The sequence below is a fragment of the Tamandua tetradactyla genome, chromosome 7 (assembly GCF_023851605.1).
Source record: "Tamandua tetradactyla isolate mTamTet1 chromosome 7, mTamTet1.pri, whole genome shotgun sequence".
NCBI classification, from domain to species: Eukaryota; Metazoa; Chordata; class Mammalia; order Pilosa; family Myrmecophagidae; genus Tamandua; species Tamandua tetradactyla.
Window position 1 is genome coordinate 93,885,863 of NC_135333.1, and position 22,992 is coordinate 93,908,854.

Here is a 22,992-nt window from a genome sequence, read left to right on the forward strand (position 1 = left end):
AACAGTTATGAATAATATCTGTACCAAACAATGTAGCTGTACCACTTGATAAAAACTGAAGTCAATTGGACAAAAAATAATGCATATAAAAGGACAAACAGGCAGAGAGAAGAAAGGAAAATGGTTCATATTGTGTTGATGAAACATGAATTGAGTGATGCTTGTGAGTCCTAGAAAAGGAAAGTATTCTTTTTCCCAAAAATATCTGGAGTTGGCGTTGGGAGAAATAAGTGTATAGATAGCAGAAGGGGTGAGGAGCGCAGGGTCTATTCTGTACCCATTGGGATCACCTTTCATTGGAATCTAGCCACCAGGAGATGCTTTCTGCAAGGCACCTCAGTGCTTTCCAAAAATGGAACTGCAATTTGTCTGACTATAATAAATAATGAAATAGCTAAGTCAAGAAAGAATAATGACAGGAAGATTTATTGCAAAGTTATTTTTAAATATGGGAGACTTGATTTAAAGATAACCACTGGCTTATGTCTTTGGAGAGTCCATGGAAATTCGGTACTGGAGACTTCCACATTTGTTTGAAAAAAGCACTCTTATTCCAAATTTTTATCAACTAAAATGGAACAGCAACAATTAAGAGGAACAGAAGAAGAAAGAGAAAGTGGAGAGAAAAAAGGAATTTTCAAAAGTTACAAAGCGTAAAACTTCAGTTGAGGCAAGTGAAGAGAATATTCACTTCATGAGGGGAAAAAAAAAGAAGAGGGGATAAATAGTGCAATATTTCAGAGGTCACATTAAAAGAGAAAATGTTGTCTGTGGCTTAAAAAAAAGTAAATAAGGATGGTAACACTTCCTTTACTAATCTTTGTGTAGAAGATCTTCAGAATAATAAAGATTCAAATAGTATAATTAAAGATAGATTGGCTCAAACTGTTAAGTAGAATGCCAAATTCTTTTCTGACCCACTCTGGAAAAGTAATGGACAGGCAGTACCCTTTCAACAACCAAAGCACTTCATAGGAGGAATAATGCATAGATACCAAGTAGAAGGCACGGACTGTGTGCTGGTTTGAAAGGTTGTACGTACCCTAGAAAAACTATGCTTTAATCTTAATTCCATTTTGTAAAGGCAGCTATTTTTTCTAACCCCTATTCGGCACCATGTTTGAAACTTTAATTAGATCATCTCCCTGGAGACATGGCTCAATCAAGAGTGGTTGTTAAGCTGGATTAGGTGGAGATGTGTCTCCACCCATTCCAGGGGGGTCTTGATTACTTTAATGGAATCCTATAAAAGAGGAAACATTTTGGAGAAAAGAGGAGATTCTAAGAGAACAGAACAACATAGGCACAAGAAGCAGGGAGTCCACCAGCCAGCGACCTTTGGAGATGAAGAAGGAAAACACCTCCTGGGGAGCTTCATGAAACAGGAAGTGAAGATAGAAAGTTCACAGATGATGCCGTGTCTGCCATGTGCCTTTCCAGATGAGAGAGAAACCCTGACTGTGTTTTCCATGTGCCTTCTCACTTGAGAGAGAAACCCTGAACTTTAATGGCCTTCTTGAACCAAGGTATCTTTTTCCCCTGGATGCCTTAGATTGGACATTTCTATAGACTTGTTTTAATTGGGACACTTTCTTGGCCTTAGAACTGTACACTTGCAATTTATTAAATTCCCCTTTTTAAAAACCATTCCATTTCTGGTATATTGCATTCTGGCAGCTAGCAAAGTAGAAAAGACTGGCTTAGGATACTTTGGGAAAATGGTATTAATGGTATTTTAAAAGACAAACTGGGTGGGGTGGGCAGTGCAACTGTGGCTCAGTGGCAGAATCCTTGCCTGTGATGCAGGAGACCTGGGTTCAATTCCCAGTGCCTGTCCATGCAAAAAAAAAAAAAAAAAAAAAAAACAGACAAACTGGGATTGGGGAAGAGTTCAATGCATTGCTACAATTGCATTGATGATTCAGAGAGGAGTACCTGGATCTTCTCTTGTCTGTGTCCCTTTGCCTATGCTTCCTAACTGGATGACTGAATTCAAAAGAGTTATACCAGAAATTCCTACAATACTCTATCCTGAAACAACTGGTAAAGAATATTCACAAATGAAAAGGAATACTGCAGTTTTACCCTGTGATGATCACATCATCTGACATATTTATGAGAGACGAAATTGCTATTGGAAATACTTAACAGTAGGTGATGAACATGGGATTAAAAACAAGAAGTGCTGTTTTATTAGGGAGTTAAAATATTCAATGCTGCTAATAAACTTCTTTTGATTGGTACTTACTCCCTTGCAAAACAACTTACCATCCTTGGCTCTTGAGGTGTGCCACTACAATCTGTGCAGCACTTTCTAATTCTGCAAGAGAGTTATTCGTTACCTAAAACCATCAATATAATGAAAAAGACCTCTGCTGTAGGTATTCACATTTTTTAATCTTGGGTTGCCAAACCATGACAGATAGTGGGACTATGAAGATATCCTTGCAGTAGCACAATACATATCCACCGTTGTCCTTCCCATATGAAGGTGAATGCGGGTTGGCTGGAGAGATATAAAGAAATACTAAAAAAGAAAAAAAAAAAGGCATTAACAAGATCCAACACAAAATTAATTTGGCTTATGTCGAGTTCAGGCTCATGTGTCAACTTGGCCAGATGGTGATGCTCGGTTATCTGGTCAGGCAAATGCTGGCCTATCTATTGCTATGAGGACATCATGAGGACTTAAATCATGACCATGTTGGCTGCATCCACAGCTGATTTGCAATCAGCTATGGGAGTGTCTTCTGTAATGAGTGACACTTAGTCAAATCACCGGAAGGCTTTTCAGGAGCATTCAGAAGAGACAATCATTCTTCCTGCTTCAAACAGCAAGCCTCTCCTGAGAGTTCATTGAGGACCGTCATTGGAGCTGCCAGCTCGTGGCCTTCCTTACAAATCTTTACTCTTACATCCCCACAGTTGCCCAGCCAGCCTCTCCTGAGAGTCCATTGAGGACCTTCATTGGAGCTGTCAGCTTGCAGCCTTCCCTAGACCTTGGACTCCACATGCCCACGATTACGTGAGATACTTTTATAAATTTGATATTTATAGATATCTCCTGTGGATTCTATTACCCTAGAGAACCCTAGCTAATACAGCCTAGTTGAGTACTTATGTCCTGTAACAAAGTACCTATGTTTGGTACAGCTACAAAGGAAGAGTTACTTTAAGTTCTCTACCATTAATAGTCATCCACCAAGCACCATCAGGATTCTTCACTGGCCAGACTGAGCTCTGAAATGGGCAGTGAGTGGGTATTATAATGTTCACTCTTTTCCATTCCTTAACGGTGGCAGTAATTTCTTGATGGCCCCCCGGTAACTTATATTGATGCATTGCCACTGTGCATCTGGGGGAGGGTAAATTTACCAGTGAGAACTTAGCATATCCTCTTTGGATGGTTTTGACCACCCAGCACCAGAGACAGAATTTACCTACAATAGCTTGTAAGGTGCATTCTACTCCAGTGTCCACGAGTGCCAAAATCCTATGCTCATTAGGAGAGTACCAAAAGACTGTTAACTTAATATATGGCCTCCTATCCCCTGTGTTCCCATATATAGGTCTTATTTGGGATCTTGGCCAGTCCCTGATGTGAGGGGAAAAGGAGCTTGCCAGGCCTCCTCAGCAAGAGAAGCAGAGAGCCCCCAAGACTATAAGGGCCATGTCTTTTGGTGCAAGTTTCTCTCCCCATCTGCTGATCTGGTTTCAAGTTTAGTATATCTTTACTCTTAAGGTAATTTACTCCAGAGCCTGACAAGTACTGCATTTGGCTGCCCTTCAGTATCTTCAATTTTAGTGCTGGCAGCTATTAGACCAGCCCATCTGTATGCATGATATATGCCTTGGACCATCATGTCCCCTTGGGGCATGACCTGTAGCTCTTACTCTGGATACTCTGCACCTTAGGCATTCTGACTCTCCTAAATTGGCCACAATTTTGGCAGCCTTTCAAATGAGTTGTGCTGATACTGGGCTAACAATGGGTACAAGAGTCCTATACCACTGATTGGGCGAACTATGCAGGATAGCATCCTTTATACCTGTTGTAAAGGTTTCATTATCTGGTCTAACAAAATTAACAGCATAAATGGCATACTTCATTCCTAGTCCATTCAGTACATCTTGCAATTCATCTAGCACATTCCAGTGGGGAACAGCATGTGGTAAGTCTCCCACGTTGGGCCAAGTTTCTCTACATTGAGTTGTAAGTCAATTTAGCAACAAAGTAGATTCTGGCCTAACAGCTAGAGTATATATATGTATGTATATGCATATACACACACACACAAACACACACATTGGTGGAGAGAGAGTGTGTAGAAATTGAAGTTAATTTGCTTATTTCTTTTCCTGAAAGTATCACTCCCTCTGCACCAATGTCCCAAAAACATAGTAGCCAATTTGGTAGGAGTTCTTTAGGCTTTTGTCTGACTCTCAATTTCACATAATTCAGCAGAAGTATAATTTCTCAAGGTAACTAAGATCTTTTGGTCAGGAGGGAGTGCTGGGGCAGCCACAGCAGCAGCAGCACCCTCAGCATCATCCTCCTCCACTGGGGTGATGGTGCTGAGTATGTTCTAACAAACTTTTTGTTGGACCAAAGGACAAACAAGTTTCCTTTCCTCACTTGCAATATCCCAATCAGACTGGGGCTCATCATCACCTCAAGAGAAATCAAAAGAATTCCATATTTTAGAGTCCCAGTCAGGGGAAGTCAGGATATGCCTCACTTGCCCCTTGGGCAGTCTACACCCTCTTACTCTACATTACTGGCATGTCACTATTTCTAAACTCTCATCTACATGCCATAGCCTCTCATTCAACGCATCCTTCAAATCCTCTTGGACTATACACAAGTCCCTTTCTAACTTAAGTTCTTTTTTGAGACAATAAACTGCAGCTTTCATGGCCAGGGCCTCTTCCATAGTCGAACACACAGCTACCAACAGAGGCCATCTGACAGCCACAGCAGCTTGGAAGCTTTCTTTTTTTCTTATGAAAAGCTAACTGTCCCATTGCCTGCTACAGGAGTACTAACAATTCAGCTAGAGAGTCCTGGATGATAGATAACCCCTCAGTGGTCTCCATTCGTCTAAGAGGGGTAGCCGCCCACTACATAGATATTGCAGGCCATTCCAGGATTCTCCCCAGTGGTAAGAGAGCTTCCCACTATTTACACCTTTGGTCTCGTGGCTGGCTCACCAAATATTCCAACCAAACTTGGACCCAAGACCAAAGAACAAACCTGGTACGGAGTTGCACATGGGTCTAATTAGTGGCTTATGAAAGAAGATTCTTCCTAATGGTGGCCAGTTGGGAAATGGAAGTCAGTATTCCATGCAAAAGGGAGAGAGATGAATGCCACAGGAACTTACAAAGGTTCAGGTCCACAGGGTGTGATAATGGAGTTTCAGCAGGGTCTTGTGAGATTTGATTAGGGGAGGGGAGATTTAATGACATTATTTTTCCCTGAGGGGGTCTATTGACTTTTAATGTCTATTCTGGTCATATAGGTGGCTCAGTGCAGTAATGTAGGAGAGCAGGGCCTGGGATCTTCATAATGAAGAATTGGTTCTTCATAGTGAAGAATTGGTAACAAATACTGGGAAATTCTTAAGGTTGGTTTGGATGCTGCCAGAACTAAAAAAGAGGCCCAAGGTACTCTCTTTTCAAAAATGACAAGGACGTTGGACATCTTGACGAACTATGGCCATCTTACAAATTTCATCTTTAGCAGACTTGATGAATCCGTGTCTTAATTAAAGAGAAGAAAAAACATACACAGCTTCAACACAGATCCGTAAGTGTGAATCTTCTTAGTAAGTACATGAGCTTGTGGTTTGGGCGTTAACTTGACTGCAGCAGACACAGTTATCATTTATGATAGTGATTGGAATCTCCAGTCTGATCTGCAAGCACAAGATAGGTATCGGAGAATTGGGTCAAACAAAGCCAGTTGTCGTATATCGCCTTATTACAGTAAATACTATCGATCGGTAAATTGTGGAAACAGCAGCTGCTAAAAGAAAATTGAAAAAACTGATGATTCAAAAAAGCCATTCCAAAAGTAGTAAATCTGGATTAAGTCCATGTAAGACCTCCTCAGATCTTAAGGAATTAATGGAATTTTTTAAATCTAGGGATTATGAAAGGAAAGTAAAAGAATCAAGACAGAAAGTCATCAGTTATAAAGATTAGAGTAGTTGTTAGATCAAAGTGATCTCCTTTCTCAAAGGAATGTCTCAAGACCAGTTAGAGAGATGAGGATTTTCAAGATTAGAAAATTCTTAAGATTCCAGTCCTGAATGTTTGTTTTAAATTGGAGCTAAAGAATTTCTTTTAAAAGTTCTTGTTTACATCTAGCAATTTACCTATATTCATTTGGAAATATAGATTTCACCATTTTACTTTTTTTATTACCTTTATCAGTCTATATAATATAACTAGCACCACTGCATACTTAATAGATGGTAATTTTCTAAAACTTAAGAAAAATAAGTATTCATATTAAGTTTAGACTTCTATTTAGATACAGGTTGATATATACTTAACCACTGCCTAGTTTATACAGTTTCCCCCCCGCCCCACCTTTTAGCCATACAGTTCATGGGTTTTTGGTACCTCAGTTATAGAGTAGGCTTTTGATGGGGTAGATAGGGATTATACTTTACGTTGATTAAATAAGAAATTGTGTAATTTTAGAGTCGACTTCCATAAGATAGCTTACCAAATAAATGTTTATGTGTTTTAAAAAAAAAGGTATAAAAGATAAGGTATACTTCTGCTCCTGAATATGATGGAATCCATGGCAGGATAATGCTCCCGCTGAGAACAACTACAAAATCCAGATAAATTTTTTTAAAACCATGTTTTCCTCGCCTCTGAATTTCAATCAGATGCAAATCACTGGAAAAGGGCAAAAGAAAATCAAACATCTCAGATCAACTTATGTTTGTAATCTACCTCAAGATTCTTTCTTCTTCATGCTTCCCCCAGTGACTCCAAAGAAGACTGTGCCAAAAGAAAAACTTCAGTAAAACAAACATTACTTAGATTACCAAAAAGTATTTATTGAGTGTCAACAATGTATAAAGTGATCTTTACAATAAAAATTTTTTCTAGAATCCATATCAACACCAAACTCCACCCTCAGCCCACCCACAGGCTTTTGTTTTAAATGGTATTTAAGAGAAAATTATGGCACCAGGCCTTAGGAATTGTAATAGGATTTAATTTGTGCTTTCATGGAAGATGGGCCCCTTGGAGATGCTGTATGGAACAACTAGGCTTTAGGATCATTCACACCTGGGGTTGACGGTTGATTACATCATTTACATGACATATTGCTGCACCTCTGTAAAATAGGATGGCAGCATTGTCCTCACTGCATTAAGATTAAACAGAACCGTGTACAAAAACATACTTGGCACACAAGTGCCTAATAAAAATGGTACCTATTATTTGCATTTCTTTTAAACTATGGCTAACAAAAATGAGAAGTATGCCTGGGTATCCAGACTTGTTAAAAACTTAAGAGCATGTTTTGAAGTGATTGCTACCTTGCAGAGACAAAGTAAGCCTATAAAATGAATTCAATAAATTTCACTATTCTAATTTCTATTTTATAAATCCATTAAACATATCAAATTCATGGTAATTTGAACTTTAAATATAATCTCTTCATGTGCACACTGCAGAATCTCTCTACAGAGCTGTGTTTGTGAGGCATATGAGAACAAAATAAGAGCACAGCAGTGGAATCTGATTAGGTGGAACTTGAGCCAGGGAAGCTGTGCTTTTCTACCCAGTATCTCTATTATTCTACCCAAAGCACAAATTTCTAGGCTTAAAAGCAAAACAATTTAAAAGCAAAAAAAAGTCCAAGTACCTTTACTACATTTCAAGTTTATCGTTCACTCTGACCCTAGTTTTTCTTATCCTGCTTTAAGGAAAATTCACTTTCTATCACATATTGAATGTTGACATGTTTAAGCAACCATTCCTCATTTCTTGTGGGCTTCTGAGTATTTGAGAGTCAAAAAGTCTTAATTCCCTGCTTACAAAGAGACAGTAAAAAGAAAGACAAGAGAAAGAAAAACAATTTTTCTTAGTTATCTCTATTTTCCCTTCAATATCTGACACATATTTGAATTCAGCATAGATTCATCAGGTGGATGTTCCTCCTTAGCTATGCAATCCTTGGAGCAGCCCTTTCTCGTGTCCTTCCCAAAATAGAGTGTTTCCCATAAGAAGAATACATAAGAACTTTATTAAGCTTGTCTCCATTTTGAGCCAATAGGGTAGGCCCAGGAATCTGCATTTTTACCAAGAACACTGGGCATCTCTTAAGCAATAAAGCTAAAGGATCACTATCAGATGCTGAAAGTTCACCAGCTTGAATTGTGAATGGATTCCATTTACCTTCATCTTCACTCTAACACAGGGGTAGAGTAGCAGGATGCAGAGAGGAGATTGCTAAGGAAGGAATCTAAAATGAGAATTTTCGAATTGTATTAAAATAGGGGCAACTGTCTTAAAAGAGGAAACTTTTACAGAGTTTCCCCACTTCTACTACACCCAGCTCCTATCCGAGGCCTCTGTGAACCACTCCCAGTCCTAGCAACTTTCAGCTTTTAACCAATCAGAGACAAGGTCTATTTTGCCCTTCTAAATCTCTTCTCCTCCTCATAGCTGAGCAGAAAGAAAAAATAATAATCATGGTAGGAGGTGAAAGAGGTTTAGGGAAAAAGCTAATCAAAAATCCTATTAATGGCCACCCCCACACCTGCACCCAGTTAGCAGCTTCCCAGGCAACTAGTTTCAAATTTTTAACTTGCTTTTGTTCCCTGAGGAAACAACTCTAAGTCCCCTGGTGCCTTTATGATCATAACTCAGTCTCTGTACAGTTAGTAGTTCTAAGGTTTCCTGAAATCTTTATAGAGTGGTCTGAGGCACAGTTGTGCTGTTTTTCAGAACCATACTCTCTTTGAAGAATACAGCACTTGAATAAATATTAAACACAGCATAACTTGGTTTTTAAGAGGAAATGTAAAATAATTTTTGCACAATCTCTCCCTTTTTCCTTTCTGCTTTATATTTTAAATCACTTTATTAAAAAAAAAAACTACAAGTAAAGACAATCTTGGTTTTATAAAAAATCAGACTCATGATGATGAGGGCACAAATCACCAAGGGAGCCAGACCTCCCTCCATAAATCCCTATTCTGGAAACCAAAAACTAATACCAAGCCAGTGTCAAAATCAAGAACTGAGATTTCTTAAGCTTCAGCAGTCTGAAAAACCACCCATTTCCTGCCTGAAAATCTTCTGCAAATAATCAGTAATATAATAGTGATAACATTAAACAAAGTAAGGATTCTATAAAGCAGGGAATCATTTAGTTATCAGTTAATGTTCTGGATGAAGAATGTAAAACTGTTCTTAATAAGATAGTACTATAACACTTTGGTTTAATTTCTAAAACCAAAAATATGGTCATTTTACCTGTCTTCCTTTTATTTTGATTTACATAAAAACCAGCAGTTTTCTGAGAGTCTTAACAAAGTCTATCTGTAATTTTGGAATCAAATACAACCAAATGATTCATATAGTCAAGTTGTTCAGCTTCCAAAGGAATAAAAGTGAATTGATGATTACTGTTCTATGATCCTACCTTCTTAATACTTTTTGCATATATAAAATATTTGTTTAAAAAAAAAAATCAGATCACCCCACAGCTGTTCTTCTAACATGCTCATCATGAACATTCTTTAGTATCTTTTCTCTGCACTTCATTTTTAACTTCAAAACAGTGAGGTGCATTAACGGACGATGATGAAGCCGACTTCATTTTCTGCCCTTTGGGGCTACTGAAATGGTCCTTTATTGACTACTAAGAAAAATAGCAGGGAAATAATAGGTGAAAAATACTGATTACAAGTACTGACAAAAGCACTGTGTGCTTATCACAAAGCTGGGTATTGGGGTAGGGTGTGAAGAGATACAAAGGGAGAAAATATACATGTTTAAGGAGCTTCACCATGGTATTTTGGCCTCATTTCCATCACCACCACCACCACTACCCCATATGCACACCCAACTTGTGGCAGGTCCCGATTTCAGAGTCTTAGATAAGTGAGTTCCCAGCTCTCTCAATGCTGTTCACTTGATTGAGACCATTAATTATCCTTTTTGGTTCTACATCTACTCTTCTCCCTCTAGGCCTAGTCCATATCATATAGTATCTATGTGCAATAAAACCTATAGTTATCATATAGTATCTGTGTGCCTTCCCCTTCCTCACCTTCTTCAAGGGGAATGTCTATCATGGATATCCTGTCCTTGTATCACCTTGTTAGGTTAGGTGGGGGTGGGAGGGCAGCAAACCCTCTTTTAGAACTAAAACCTCTTTTAGTTCTTAGGTCTCTGGATCAAGAGGAAATACACCAGGAAGACTAAACTACAACTGGATCGAAAGTAATTCATGAAATAATGGACTTTATTTTCTGGTGCATGACTGGATGTGGCTTTGGGGAACTCGGAAAGGAACAAGTGTATTTTGCTTGTACAATGCACTTGTACCACTGGGGAGAAAAAGACTAAAGACTGTGCTAGATTTTTACAATGATGCTTCTAAATTAACTAACCTACTCTCTATCCACCCCCCCACCCAAACCTTTGCAATGCAACATTGCCTTTCCAGCAATCAAGAGGAGTCCATTTCCCTACACCTTTAATCTGAGCTGGACCTCTTTTGTCCAAGAGAAGGCAGCTGAGGCAATAGGTGATACCAGATGCTAGATCATGCATCTACTTGCACTCTCTTAGATTTTGCCTATGATTATATAAAAAAAAGTTCGGTATACATCCACAAGGTTGAATGACCACATGGAGACAGAAGATGAGCCATCCCAGCAGAGCTCAACTACCCTCTAGGACCAAAGACCACACTGTTCCAGGTCCCCAGAAATTAGGATAACATACTAACAGGCTTTTATTATACTTCTAAAACACCTCCACATTTCAGAAAACATTTCACACACAAGAGTTCAGAACTCTGGGAATCAGTCCACATTTTATTTTACAGTACATTCATAAGTTCCTGCATTTCCAAGGTAACCAGATCACATTCAGTTTAGCACTGCTGGTAACAAAATTATACAACTACCCTGGCTTCAAAAACAAGAGAGGGTGATGCACATTAATACTTCCTTCCCCTTAATACTGAAGGAGACAATACATCAAACAATAAAATCTCTAAAATCACATGCCTTTGACAGTCCTGTGTGAAGGCATATTATTGATGTTAAAATTAAACCATACGGGGACGGGCCACAGTGGCTCAGTGGCAGAGCCCTTGCCTGCCATGCCAGAGACCCAGGTTTGATTCCCGGTGCCTGCCCATACAAAAAAAAAAAAAAAAAATTAGACCATAAGGGACATGGGGAGAATAAGAAGAGTTTCAAAGCTTAAGACTTTTAAAATTTCCACCAACGTCCTCATTCTCTTCCAACTGCCATTTGGGCACATTTCAGCTTCAACACTTGGAAGGGAGGGACAGAGGAAAGCAGGGGATCATTTAACTTTGAAACTCATTATTTTTCAGGCTACTTCTGTAAAAATTAATTAAATAACCTAAAATTTAAAAAAGAGTTAATATTAAGAGAAATGGCAAAATAGGAAGCACCTGGAGAAAATTCCTCCAGTCACTGATAAAATGTAAGCTGCAGACATTTCACAAAGATGGAAAAACTACGTCTAGAAATGTTAAATTTAGAAAATATATTTTTTCACTTTACTAAATCAAAACAGTATTATCCATGTTCAAGGCTCGAATCAATTCAGTAAAACAGCTATAAACTCCACCTGCAATATTTTCTGTGTACTACTAAGAGAGAAAATGATCAATATCTCCAACCGTTGAAAAACATAAGAAGCCAAACTGAGCTACAAGAAAGACTAGAACAAATTAGGTAGAAGAAAATTAAGGTGAATAAGAAGCAAGAAGTTAGATTATTTGGGTCTTTTTCCTAGGTAAAAAAATATGGTTACAAAATGTTTTGGATCCTGGTCCAACACAGCTGGAATGATAAATTATTGAAAATGAGAGCCCCCATCCAAAAACCAGCATGCCTATAATAGCACCTTTCTCCTAAAAAGTTCAATGTGCTTTAGGTATAATTATCAATCAATTGCATAATTAAAATTACACAATATGCTCAAACTTACTGTTAATGACAGTGACTTAAAGAGTCCCTGCCACTTTCTCCCAAGAAACTGTTGAATCCTGAACTTACCACACTATGGATAAAACTGATACTCACATGTGGTGACCCTGAAAGACACACCACCCCTTCCAGGGTTGAAAAATATGATGGAAGAGGGAATAAGACACTTATTAGGAAAATCACAAAACATGTCATGAAAAACCAGAACCAGTGCATATTTTACGACCCCTGAAGAAAGCTCCCAGCAGCAGGGTAAGCACAGGGAGCAGTGGTGTTTTTGAAACCAGAGTGACTTGTAGCTAACTGCCTAACAGTAAATTCACATACTAAAATGCAGAATAGGTCAACATATAACCAAAGTTTACATTTTATCTAGAAATATGTTTATGTTTTAAAAAAAATTGCAATGCACTCCAAAAAAATGTTCAGATAATTCATGTACAACAGAAGGCACTGTTATCCGCATAAATCCATTGATTCTGCATGGCAAAAACCTGAGACGTGCAATTCAATCCAATCCTCTAAAACCACCTTGGTCACTCATCCTTTGGAGCATATGGTTTGTCTTTTTCAGTCCAATGATCTTGTTTTTAATTTCATTCATTACAGTAGCTATTTAAAATATATGTTCCAGAGTGACGAAGATCAAAGGGAAGAGGAGAGTATATCCAAGTGCTGCCTACTGCCAGATGGTGCCTGGCACAGCAGAAGGGCACTAAAAAGCAGCTCCCCCATTTCCTCCCCTTGACCTCACACCACCCTCAAGAAATAAAATGTAGCAATGGCATTTGGTCAGTTGATGTTTCCTCCTTCAGTTGCTGCTGGGCACACTCCCAAAATTAAACGCGGAGAGGACGCCTTTGTTTTCAAATGTGAAACCTCCCTGTTGTTCAATCTTCTTCTTTGCCTCTAGTAGTTTCCAGAAGAAAGCAAAAAGAAAATAGTTAAGGTGACAAAGTTAGAAATTATCTCAAAGGAACCAGATTCTTCATACTTAGAATTGTGAAAAAAGACGACTCATGGTATTAACTGTGATGCAAAATTGAGCCTAAGCCTTCATCAAGCCCACGTCAGTGGATAGTTATATTTACTTTCATGGAAATAGTATTTTTAAAAAATAAGCAAAATGAAAACAAGTTTCAAAGATGGTTTCTACTATCTTCATCGTTTCTACTGCTGAGAGGCACCCAAACTTCTCATTATCAGGTGAGCTGATATAGAATCTGTGCACTGAAAATCTAAGTCTATGCAGAAGAACTTGGATTCTAAACTTTAGTTGCTTATTCCATAATATTTCCTACTAAAATATATTTTAATTACAAAGCCTTTTCCACTGATTTCCTAAGAGTGACCATAATAACACTGCATAAAGGAATTTCTCAGCTCAAAAACCGAAAATCAAAAAAAATCACTAACACATAAAGCTCAACAAATAGAAATGAAGACCATTTCACTTGCAGGAATACAACCTCCCTGCAAGAACTTATCAAGTGCCTTTGATCATCTGTGGTCGAGCCATGTGACTGACTCTCTCACATCAAGGCTCATCCCTACTTCCATTTAGCTCCAAAATACGATAAGGATATTGTTTGTAGCAATTTTTAAACTAGTATTTAGGAGCCACCTGGTTCATAAAATATGACTACTGGCACTCTGACATATGTACTCCAATCTGGAAACGACCTGGCTGACCTGCCACCGTCTTTCGGTGTTCTGCCAACGTGTAAATCTCCTGAAGTGCTCTCCTCTGATCCTCACTGAGTGGTGCCATCAGCAATTGGTACCAGGCAGCATCCCGATTCTGCACAGCTGTCACATTTTGGGGATATTATAGGGGAAGGAAGAAAAGATAAGAAATTTCAATGACGATTATTTCAGAGAATAACTACTGACATGATCATATTATGGTGAAATTATCTCAGGCAGTAAGAGACAAATAGTATACAGCACTATACTATACTATAACAAACACAAAGTGATGAAACTCACGCAAAAGATTATTTCTGAATTCACTTAGTAACCTACTATGTGGGACTATCAAAAGAAATTTAGGACACTGCAAATCTCTGGTTGCCTAGTTCACTGACTTCTGCCTCCACGGTCTCCTTATTAACTATGGAAATTCTCAGGGTAGCACCTGTACTCTCATTAACATTTTCCTCAGGAATTCTCACAGCATCTGTAGGACTCAAATCTGTACCTTTAGGCAAAATTATCCCCTAAGTCTACTGGAATTTTCCATTTGAAAAGTTCACCTCAAACACAGCAAAACTAAAACCAAATTTACTCTTCAATAAATAATGCCGGGACAGCAGAATATTCACATGTAAGTGAATTAAGTTGGCTCTTACCTCACATACCATTTATAAAAATTAACTCAAAATGAATCAAAAGACCTAAATTTAGAAGCTAAAATTATAAAACATTCATAAGAAAACATAAAGACATATCTTTATAACTTCTGATTTGGCGATGATTTCTTAAATATAACACCAACAGCAAAAGCAACAAAATTTAAAAAATGGTAAATTATACTTCATTGAAATTTTAAATTTTTGTACAAGGACAATATAAAACAGTGAAAGGACAACTTAGAATCATATATCCAACAAAGGTTTAATATCCAGAATATATAAAAGAACTCCTACAACTCAACAACATAGACAAACAATTTAAAAATGGCAAAGGACTTGACAGACATTTCTTCAAAGAAATATACAAATAGGCAAAAAAAAGCATATAAAAATCTGCTCAACGGGCAGGCCACAGTGGCTCAGCAGGCAAGAATGCTTGCCTGCCATGCCAGAGGACCCGGGTTTGATTCCCGGTGCCTGCTCATGTAAAAAAAAAAAAAAAAAAATCTGCTCAACATCATTAGCCATTAAGGAAATACAAATCAAAACCACAATAAGACACCATTTCATACACACTAGGATGGCTATTACCCTAAAATTGGAAAATAAGTGATAGCAAGGATATAGAGAAATTCAAACCTCATACATTACTGTTGGCCCTGTAATATGTACAGCCACTGTGGAAAACAGTTTGGAAGTTCCTCAAAAAGTTAAATGTAGAATTACCATATGACCTGGCAATTCTACCTAGAATGCCCCAAAGAACTGAAAACATTCATTCAAAAACATATTTGTACACCCATGTTCACAGCAGCAATATTCACTATACCCAAAAAGTGAAAACAACCCAAGTGTCCATGAACCAGTGAATGAGTAAATAAAATGTGGTACATCCATACAATGGAATATTATTCAGTCATGAAAAGAAATGAAGTCCTAATACATGCTACAACGACAGTGAATCTTGAAAACATTATGCTAAATAAGTCAGACAAAAGAGGACAAATAAATTATTCTATTCATATTGAAATATCTAGAATAGGCAAATTCATAGAGACAGAAAGTACATTAGAGGTTACCAAGGGCAGAGGGAGAGGGGAATTGGGAGTTATTGCTTAATGGATACAGAGTTTATGTTTGGGGTGATGAAAAGTTCTAGTAATTGATGATAGTAATGGTAGCAAAACATTATGAATATTATTAACGCCAGTGAATTGTATACTTAAAAATGGTTAAAATAGGGTGGTATGATGGTGGCTCAGTGGCAGAATTCTCTGCCATGCCGGAGACCCAGGTTCAATTCCTGGTGCCTGCCCATGCAAAAAAAAAAAAAAAAATTAAATGACTAAAATGGCAAAATTTATGGTATTTATAGTGAACCACAATTTAAAGAAAAAGCAAATTCCCAAAGCATTTTAGCTCCAAAACTCTTTCTCTCTCCATTTCTATTCTAACAGTCACCCAATCAACCACTCTAAGCCTATGGCATCTTTAACTATGCCCTCTTCACATCCAAGTCTCTGATTCTTTCACCTATCCATTTCTTTCCATCAAATGCTACTCTCCATCACAGCCCCTTCTTACTCTACAATTAATAATGTCCTAATGCTTGGTGCCTGAGTCTAGTCCCTTCAGTATTTCTTGCACATCACTACCTAATAAGTCTCCTGAAATAAAACAGTAAACAACACTTCAATGGGCAATGGGATAAAAGACCACCTCAGTCCAGAATTTAAGAATGCTACAATGTAGTCCTATTTTATTCCTTAACAGACACTGCAGTGCCCATATACCAATGCAAAGAGGCTGCTTAAATAACACTTGAGCAGTTTTAAAATACACACACTGAGATCCCACTTAAGTCGTCAAAGCTTCTGTGGTAATCCTAATGCACGGCCATGTCTGCAAACAACTGCCTAGCAGCATTCCTCCCTTGTTCCCCACATTCACACTCTTATTTTCTCCACATTTTGGAATATCCATCCTGTGCTCTCTGCTTCTAATTCCCGCCTATTCTTCAAAGTCCAGATTAAATCCTATTTCTCTTTCCTTTTTCCAGACTTAGAAATTCACTAAAATCTCTCTCAGCAATTAATTCCTAAAGCATATTTGTTATTACTCATTTGGCACCTATTACAATACTGTGTTATCAGTTTAACATACATTAAAATCTAAAGACTGATACAATAAATACCCATGTATCCCCCACTATCTTGTTTTATCAAATCTCAATATCCAGTATTCTTTTCCACGTGTTTCTCTCTCCCTTACTCTTTAATAAATAAAACATTACAGATACAAATACAATTGAAACTTAAGCTACTCCCCTTGCCACAGTTCTCAGATGTACCTTTCCTCGGCTCTCAGAAACTGCTTGAAAGTAGGGATTAGCATGTCTATTTTTAGGTCTTCCACAAGCAGGTACTCAACAAATATTTGTTGATAATTATTTCATAAATGAAGGCTGATATGAAATAACAGAGAGCACCTTAGGATCAGTTCCCCACTCTACCACATGGCAGCAAGGAAAGTCCCTTAATTTCTCCTAACTAGTGTTTTCTTATTTGTAAAATACAGATACCACTATTCTACCACTTATTTTATAGCATTCTTACAAAAATTATAGGATATAATATAGCTGTAAGTGTCTAACACATGTGGCACTCAGATACTATTTTTTCACAATTATTTTTTCATTTTTTGGAGAGGGATTTGCATAGTGCAAATCTTTAACAATGACATTCCAAAAGTATATGATAAGAACAGTACATGTAGGAAGAATGGATTATTTATATCCATCAATGGACGAGTGGCTAAACAAGCTGTGGTATATACAGATGATGGAGCATTACACCGCGGTTAAGACAGAATGAAGTCATGAAGCATGTAATAACGTGGGTGAATCTTGAGGACATTATGCTGCGTGAAATTAGCCAGAAACAAAAGGATACATACTATACGGTTTCACTAATATGAACTAACATTAATAAGTAAACTATGAGAGTTAAAGTTAAGAATACAGGTTATCAGGAGATAGAAATAGGGTAGAGATTTGGCATTTGGTGCTGAAAAAGTATAGAATGTGCAACAGGACTGATTATAAAGATTCAGAAATAGATAATATGGTACTAGAAGTACACTGAATGAAGCTGAATGTGAGTGTGGTTAAAGGAGAAGGGCTGAGGGCATGTATGACACCAAAAGGAAAGATAGAGGGCAAAGATCGAGACAGTATAACTTAGGAATACTAGGGGGGACAATGACAGTAATTAAATGTGTATATATGGCAATGCCTTTGCACGAAGGAGAACAAATGAATGTCCACATTGTAAGATGCTGAAAATGGGATGGTACACAGGAAAAAACACAATCAAGGCAACGGTCTAACATTCCATTGAATGTAACAAAGGTAATATGCCAAAACTAAATGCCAAAAAGCTGGGGATGATGGAGAGGAATAAGGGAATCTTCGAGGAAGAAAAGGAAAAGTCCTCATATAGATCGTAGTGGTGAAGCACAGCTATATGAATATACCAGGAACTGTTGATTTTGTACTTAGGTTGGACTATATAATATGTGAATAAAACTGTTTAAAAATGAACAGAGAGAGAGAAAAAAATATATATGGAACTATTAAACTTTACCACTTGGGAAAACCCTGATACTGTGTCAAACATTAAGGACACCTAAATCAATAGGCCAAGTCCTTGATCTTGAGTCTTGCTCTTGTGAAGCTTTTGTATATAGCAGAGAAGCTTCGTCTACCCATAGGTATGCCTAAGAGTTACTTCTGGAGGACCTCTTCTGTTGCTCAGATGTGGCCTTTCTCTAAGCCCAACTCTGCAAGTAAAACCACTTCCCAACCCCCTACATGGGACATGACACTCAGGGGTAAAAGTCTCCCGGTAGTGTGAAGTGACTCCCAGGAATGAGTCTGGCCCTGGCACCCTGGAGTCAACAATTCCATCCTGGCCAAAAGGGGGAAAAGAAGTGTAACAGATTAGGTATCAGTGGCTGAGAGAGTTCGAATAGAGTTGAGAGGCCACTCTGGAGGTCATCTTGCCAAACCCCAATCAAAAACATTCCTAACAATCCTAAAGGACACCTAGGGCGTTATATAAGATTCTACAAAGGTTCTATGCACTAGGGTAACTTTCCAGAAATCTACAACCTCCAGATGGGTCCCAGGACATGTAAGTCCTGAAATGCAGAGGGGCCAGCCTCTCCAGAACATCAACTAGTACTATCCCCCATCCCATATTTTTGACCGCCCCTTTCAACATGAAAAAAGTTAGAATGGGCATAGCCCAAATACCCCTAAAGAGTGGGAGAAAGATCAAAGGTGACTGTGGAGTTATGCAGAAAAAGTAGGAGTTAACAAATGAGTATGATCATTGAATCATTACATTGATATTTTTTCTTTCTCCAGTATCTTAAAATAGCTAGAAGTAAAAACCTAAAATTGTGGAATTGCAATCCATACCAAACTCTGAAATCTGTTCTACAACTAATTGTTGCAATGTTTTGAAATTTATTGCTTTTTTGTACATATGCTATTTTTCACCAGGAAGGGAAAAAAACTCAACTGTAATGATAAATGCACAGCTATGTGAAAAAAACAAGTTTTAAGGGAAAAAAATGAACAAGAAGATATAAATGCCGGAGAAAATGTGGAGAAAGAGGTGTACCTATTCATTCTTGGTAGGGAAGCAGTGGTGCAGACCCTCTGGAGGACAGTGTGGTGTCTCCACAGGAGGCTAGGTGTGGGGCTGCCATATGATCCTGCAAACCTGTTACTAGGTATATACTTGGAGGAACTGAAAGTGGGGATACAAAAGAACATTTGCACACTAGTGTTTATGACGGGAGCATTCATGATTTGCAATGGATGGAGGTGGCCTAAGGGTACATCAACTGAGAAATGGAAGGAACTGTAGTGTAGACATAAAACGGATTACTAGCAACTGCAAAAAAAGAATGAAGTTGTGAGACATGCAAGTAGGTGAATGAAACTTAAAAACTGTATGTTGAATGAAATATCAAAAACAAAAAGACAAAATGTTATCATGCCGCACTCATGTGGTCTAACTATAATATAAAAACTTGGAGAACTGAAGTCAAGAGCATGGATTATCAGGTTGGGGCCCACTGTAAAGGGTCCTAGATTGTAAGCTCTTAACAGCAGTCACATATATTCAGGAGTTGTAACTGCTATTTCTAAATTATGAGATACTGAGCTGTTTGTATATAACCTGGTCATTCCCAGAAACTTCAGGTATTTATATGACATCTGAGACTCAAGACTTAGAGCTCTGAAGCTATGAAAGTCAGCACTACCCCATATAGGAGCTGTTTAAAACATTTAAAAAGGGATCAGACTTTGACTAGAGATATGAATGAAACTAATCTGGATAGGACTGGGGTAGATGAGAATACAAGGTAAAGGATGATATTGTCCATATTGTAAAATTTCAACTTCTGTATGAGACCAAAGGGAGAGATGTTTATCTGTTGCAAAACTTATATTTTGGGTAGCGCATTACATAATTCTACTTGTATGGTCAGTTTACTTAACACCACAAGTACATGGAATCTTGAATAGGGTGTGAGATCTTGTTGGTTTATCCAGGTTAGTGTGATGCCCTGATATATCTCAGAGTAATCTGGGCAGTGAATTAAAAAAGTATTTGCAAAGTTCCCTTAGGGGACTAGGGAGAAAGGAGGAAACATTCAACTTCCCCATTTGGTGACTCCTGATATTCTTGTAAGCAGTGGGGACAACTATTCAACAGGTTGAGTCTTCGATATTGGGGTATGCCCCTATGAAACTTATTCCTGCAAAGGATAGGATAAGCCTACTTATAATTATGCTTAAGAGTCAGCCCCAGAGAACCTCTTTTGTTGCTCAGAAGTGGCCTCTCTCTAAATTAGCTCATCAGGTGAACTCACTCCCCTCCCCACTACATGGGATGTGACTCCACGGGGTGTAAATCTCCCTGACAAAGTGGGACATGACTCCTAGGGATAAGTCAGGACCCAGAATCAAGGGATTGAGAAAGCCTTCTTGACCAAAAGGGAGAAGAGAAGAATTGAGACAAAATAAAGTTTCAGCAGCTGAGAGATTTCAAACAGAGTCAAAAGGTTACCCTAGAGGTTATTCTTATGCATTATACAGGTATCTCTTTTTAGTTTATGGTGTATTGGAGTGGCTAAAGAGAAATACCTGAAACTGCTGAACTGTATTCCAGTAGCCTTGATTCTTGAAGACAATTGTATAACTATATACATTTACAATGTGACCATGTAATTGTGAAAACCTATTAGCCTTAGTGAACTGAAATACTACATCATCTCACTTGTATTTTGGCTTAAGTTTTACAAAACACATTTTTTTTGTATCACAATATAATAGTATACTAAACATCAGTAAAAAACACAGAGGCTGTTTTATCTTCATTATTGGTATTTATAACATTAAATAATGAAATGGAAAGATATTTTATTTAAAAAAGGAGAAAATAAACAAGTAATGGAGGCATAAGGGGTAAAAAAAAATTGAGTAGATTGCAAATACTAGTGGTCAATGAGAGGGAAAGGTCAGGGGTTTGGGATGTATGAGGTTTTCTTCTGGATTTTTATTTCTTTTTCTGGAATGATGCAAATGTGCTAAAAATGACCATGGTAATGAATACACAAACATATACATAAATGTGATGATGTTATACTGTATACTTTGGATGGACTGTACTGTACGGTACATGAAGACAACTCAGTAAAAAAATTTTTTTAAATCGTGTTTGTCTATCCATTTGAAAAAATAAAGACCTTATCTCATACCATTTCCCCAAATTAATTCTACATGGATTAAAGATCTGAATGTTTTTTAACTATACATATGCTAGAAGAAAATAAAGAAGAAACTTTTAAAAATCTTGAAATGGGAAAGATCTAAACACAACAGAAAAAAACAGACATGTGGCTGATGCCAGAAAAATTCCCCATTACAGAAATTTTTGTGATCTTACTTTTTAAAATGAATCTTTCACAGGATGAGGTACATTTATTATTGCTATGGAGTCTACTGGCTTGATTAGCCCTAGTGAACTGAAATACTATATTGCCTTCTCACTTGCCTATCTGAGCTTAAGCTTTCCAAAATACATTTTTCCATATCAGAATATAATATTATACTGAACATCAATAAAACTATGGAGGTGGTTCCACTTTCATTAATGGTATTTTAAAACTAAGTAATGGCAATATATCATACTACAAATGCTAAGTTAGTAACAATGTTTTATACACAAGGATGCTCACTTTAACAATGCTGGTATAGCAAAAACTGGAAATAATATTATACGCCCAACACTGGAAATAAGTTAAAATCATGTTACAATCATAGCTATACTATGTAACTATAACAAAATCATATTTATGAGATTTTTTTCCATAATTTATTTGATTATTAATAAATTGCTAAATATTTTCAATGGTTTATTATTTGTTTTTATTCTGTAAACTTGTCATTTACAACTCCCATTTTTCAGTTGGGTTATTTGTCTTATTCATTTGTAGAAGGAGCGTGTATATGTGAATCTTAATTCTATGCTATGTATGTGGCAAATATTTTCCCCAATTTTTTATAGTTCTTTAACTACCTATAATATCTTTTGTTGTACAAAACTGTTAAATTGCTTATGTAGTAATTAAAAGATCACTCTTGTGGCAGCTTTATTTCCTGTTCTTTCCCATAGGAACTAAAATATTAATAAGTTTATGGCCACAATATTTAAGGAACATATTACTGAGATACTTGGGATTGGGTGATGAGGAGATGGGTAATCCACTGTGCTATTCTCTCCCATTTTGTATATGTTTGGGGGATTAATATAAACTAATAGAAAAACAATAAAGACCAATTTTGGCAGATCCCAAAACAACTTGTAACAGGAGGAAGAGAAGAAATTGTTTAGAAAAATATCTGAGTATTCATGAAATAAAAACATACTTAGCAGAGCTTGTGTGAAAAACTGATATTCATCCACATTACTGTCAAGGTCAAGAGGAGTGCTGAATCCTTCAAGGGCAGTTTCTTCCAATACCTCTTCATCCCAGTCATCATCATCCTCCTCCTCTTCTTCACCTCTTCCATTATTTGACTGCATTGCTTGAGCAGTTACATTTGTCTCCTCTTCATCACTCGAAATCTCCTCTGTGAAACCATTAGTTATTTAAAAGGAATCAAAACACATAAGGACAAAACACAATTCTATGCATAAAACAAAGATTATAAAATAACATTCTGAAAATGGAAAGACTACCACATAATTTTGCATTCACATTAAGTGAATGTGCAGTCAGTACATGAGTCTTAAATAACAGTGGCCTACCCATGGGAATGC

General features: G+C 37.4%; 1 protein-coding gene and 2 pseudogenes across 1 annotated transcript in view; 2 read left to right on the forward strand and 1 right to left on the reverse strand.

The window, feature by feature from the left end:
* The first annotated feature begins 499 nt into the window (after positions 1-499).
* On the forward strand, positions 500-1,028 carry LOC143690537 (lymphoid-specific helicase pseudogene; annotated as a pseudogene).
* A 3,139-nt stretch (positions 1,029-4,167) lies between these two features.
* Positions 4,168-6,327, forward strand: LOC143690538 (lymphoid-specific helicase pseudogene; annotated as a pseudogene).
* Positions 6,328-9,123: 2,796 nt separating this feature from the next.
* The window catches only part of IPO8 (importin 8), a 172,083-nt gene continuing 158,214 nt past the window's right edge, over positions 9,124-22,992 (reverse strand). The window contains exons 23-25 of the mRNA XM_077170434.1: positions 22,599-22,802; positions 13,929-14,045; positions 9,124-13,145 (exon numbers count right to left, since the gene is read on the reverse strand). Of these exons, the coding sequence (XP_077026549.1) occupies positions 13,048-13,145; positions 13,929-14,045; positions 22,599-22,802 (419 nt within the window). The 3' untranslated portion in view covers positions 9,124-13,047. The remainder of the gene's footprint in view (positions 13,146-13,928; positions 14,046-22,598; positions 22,803-22,992) is intronic.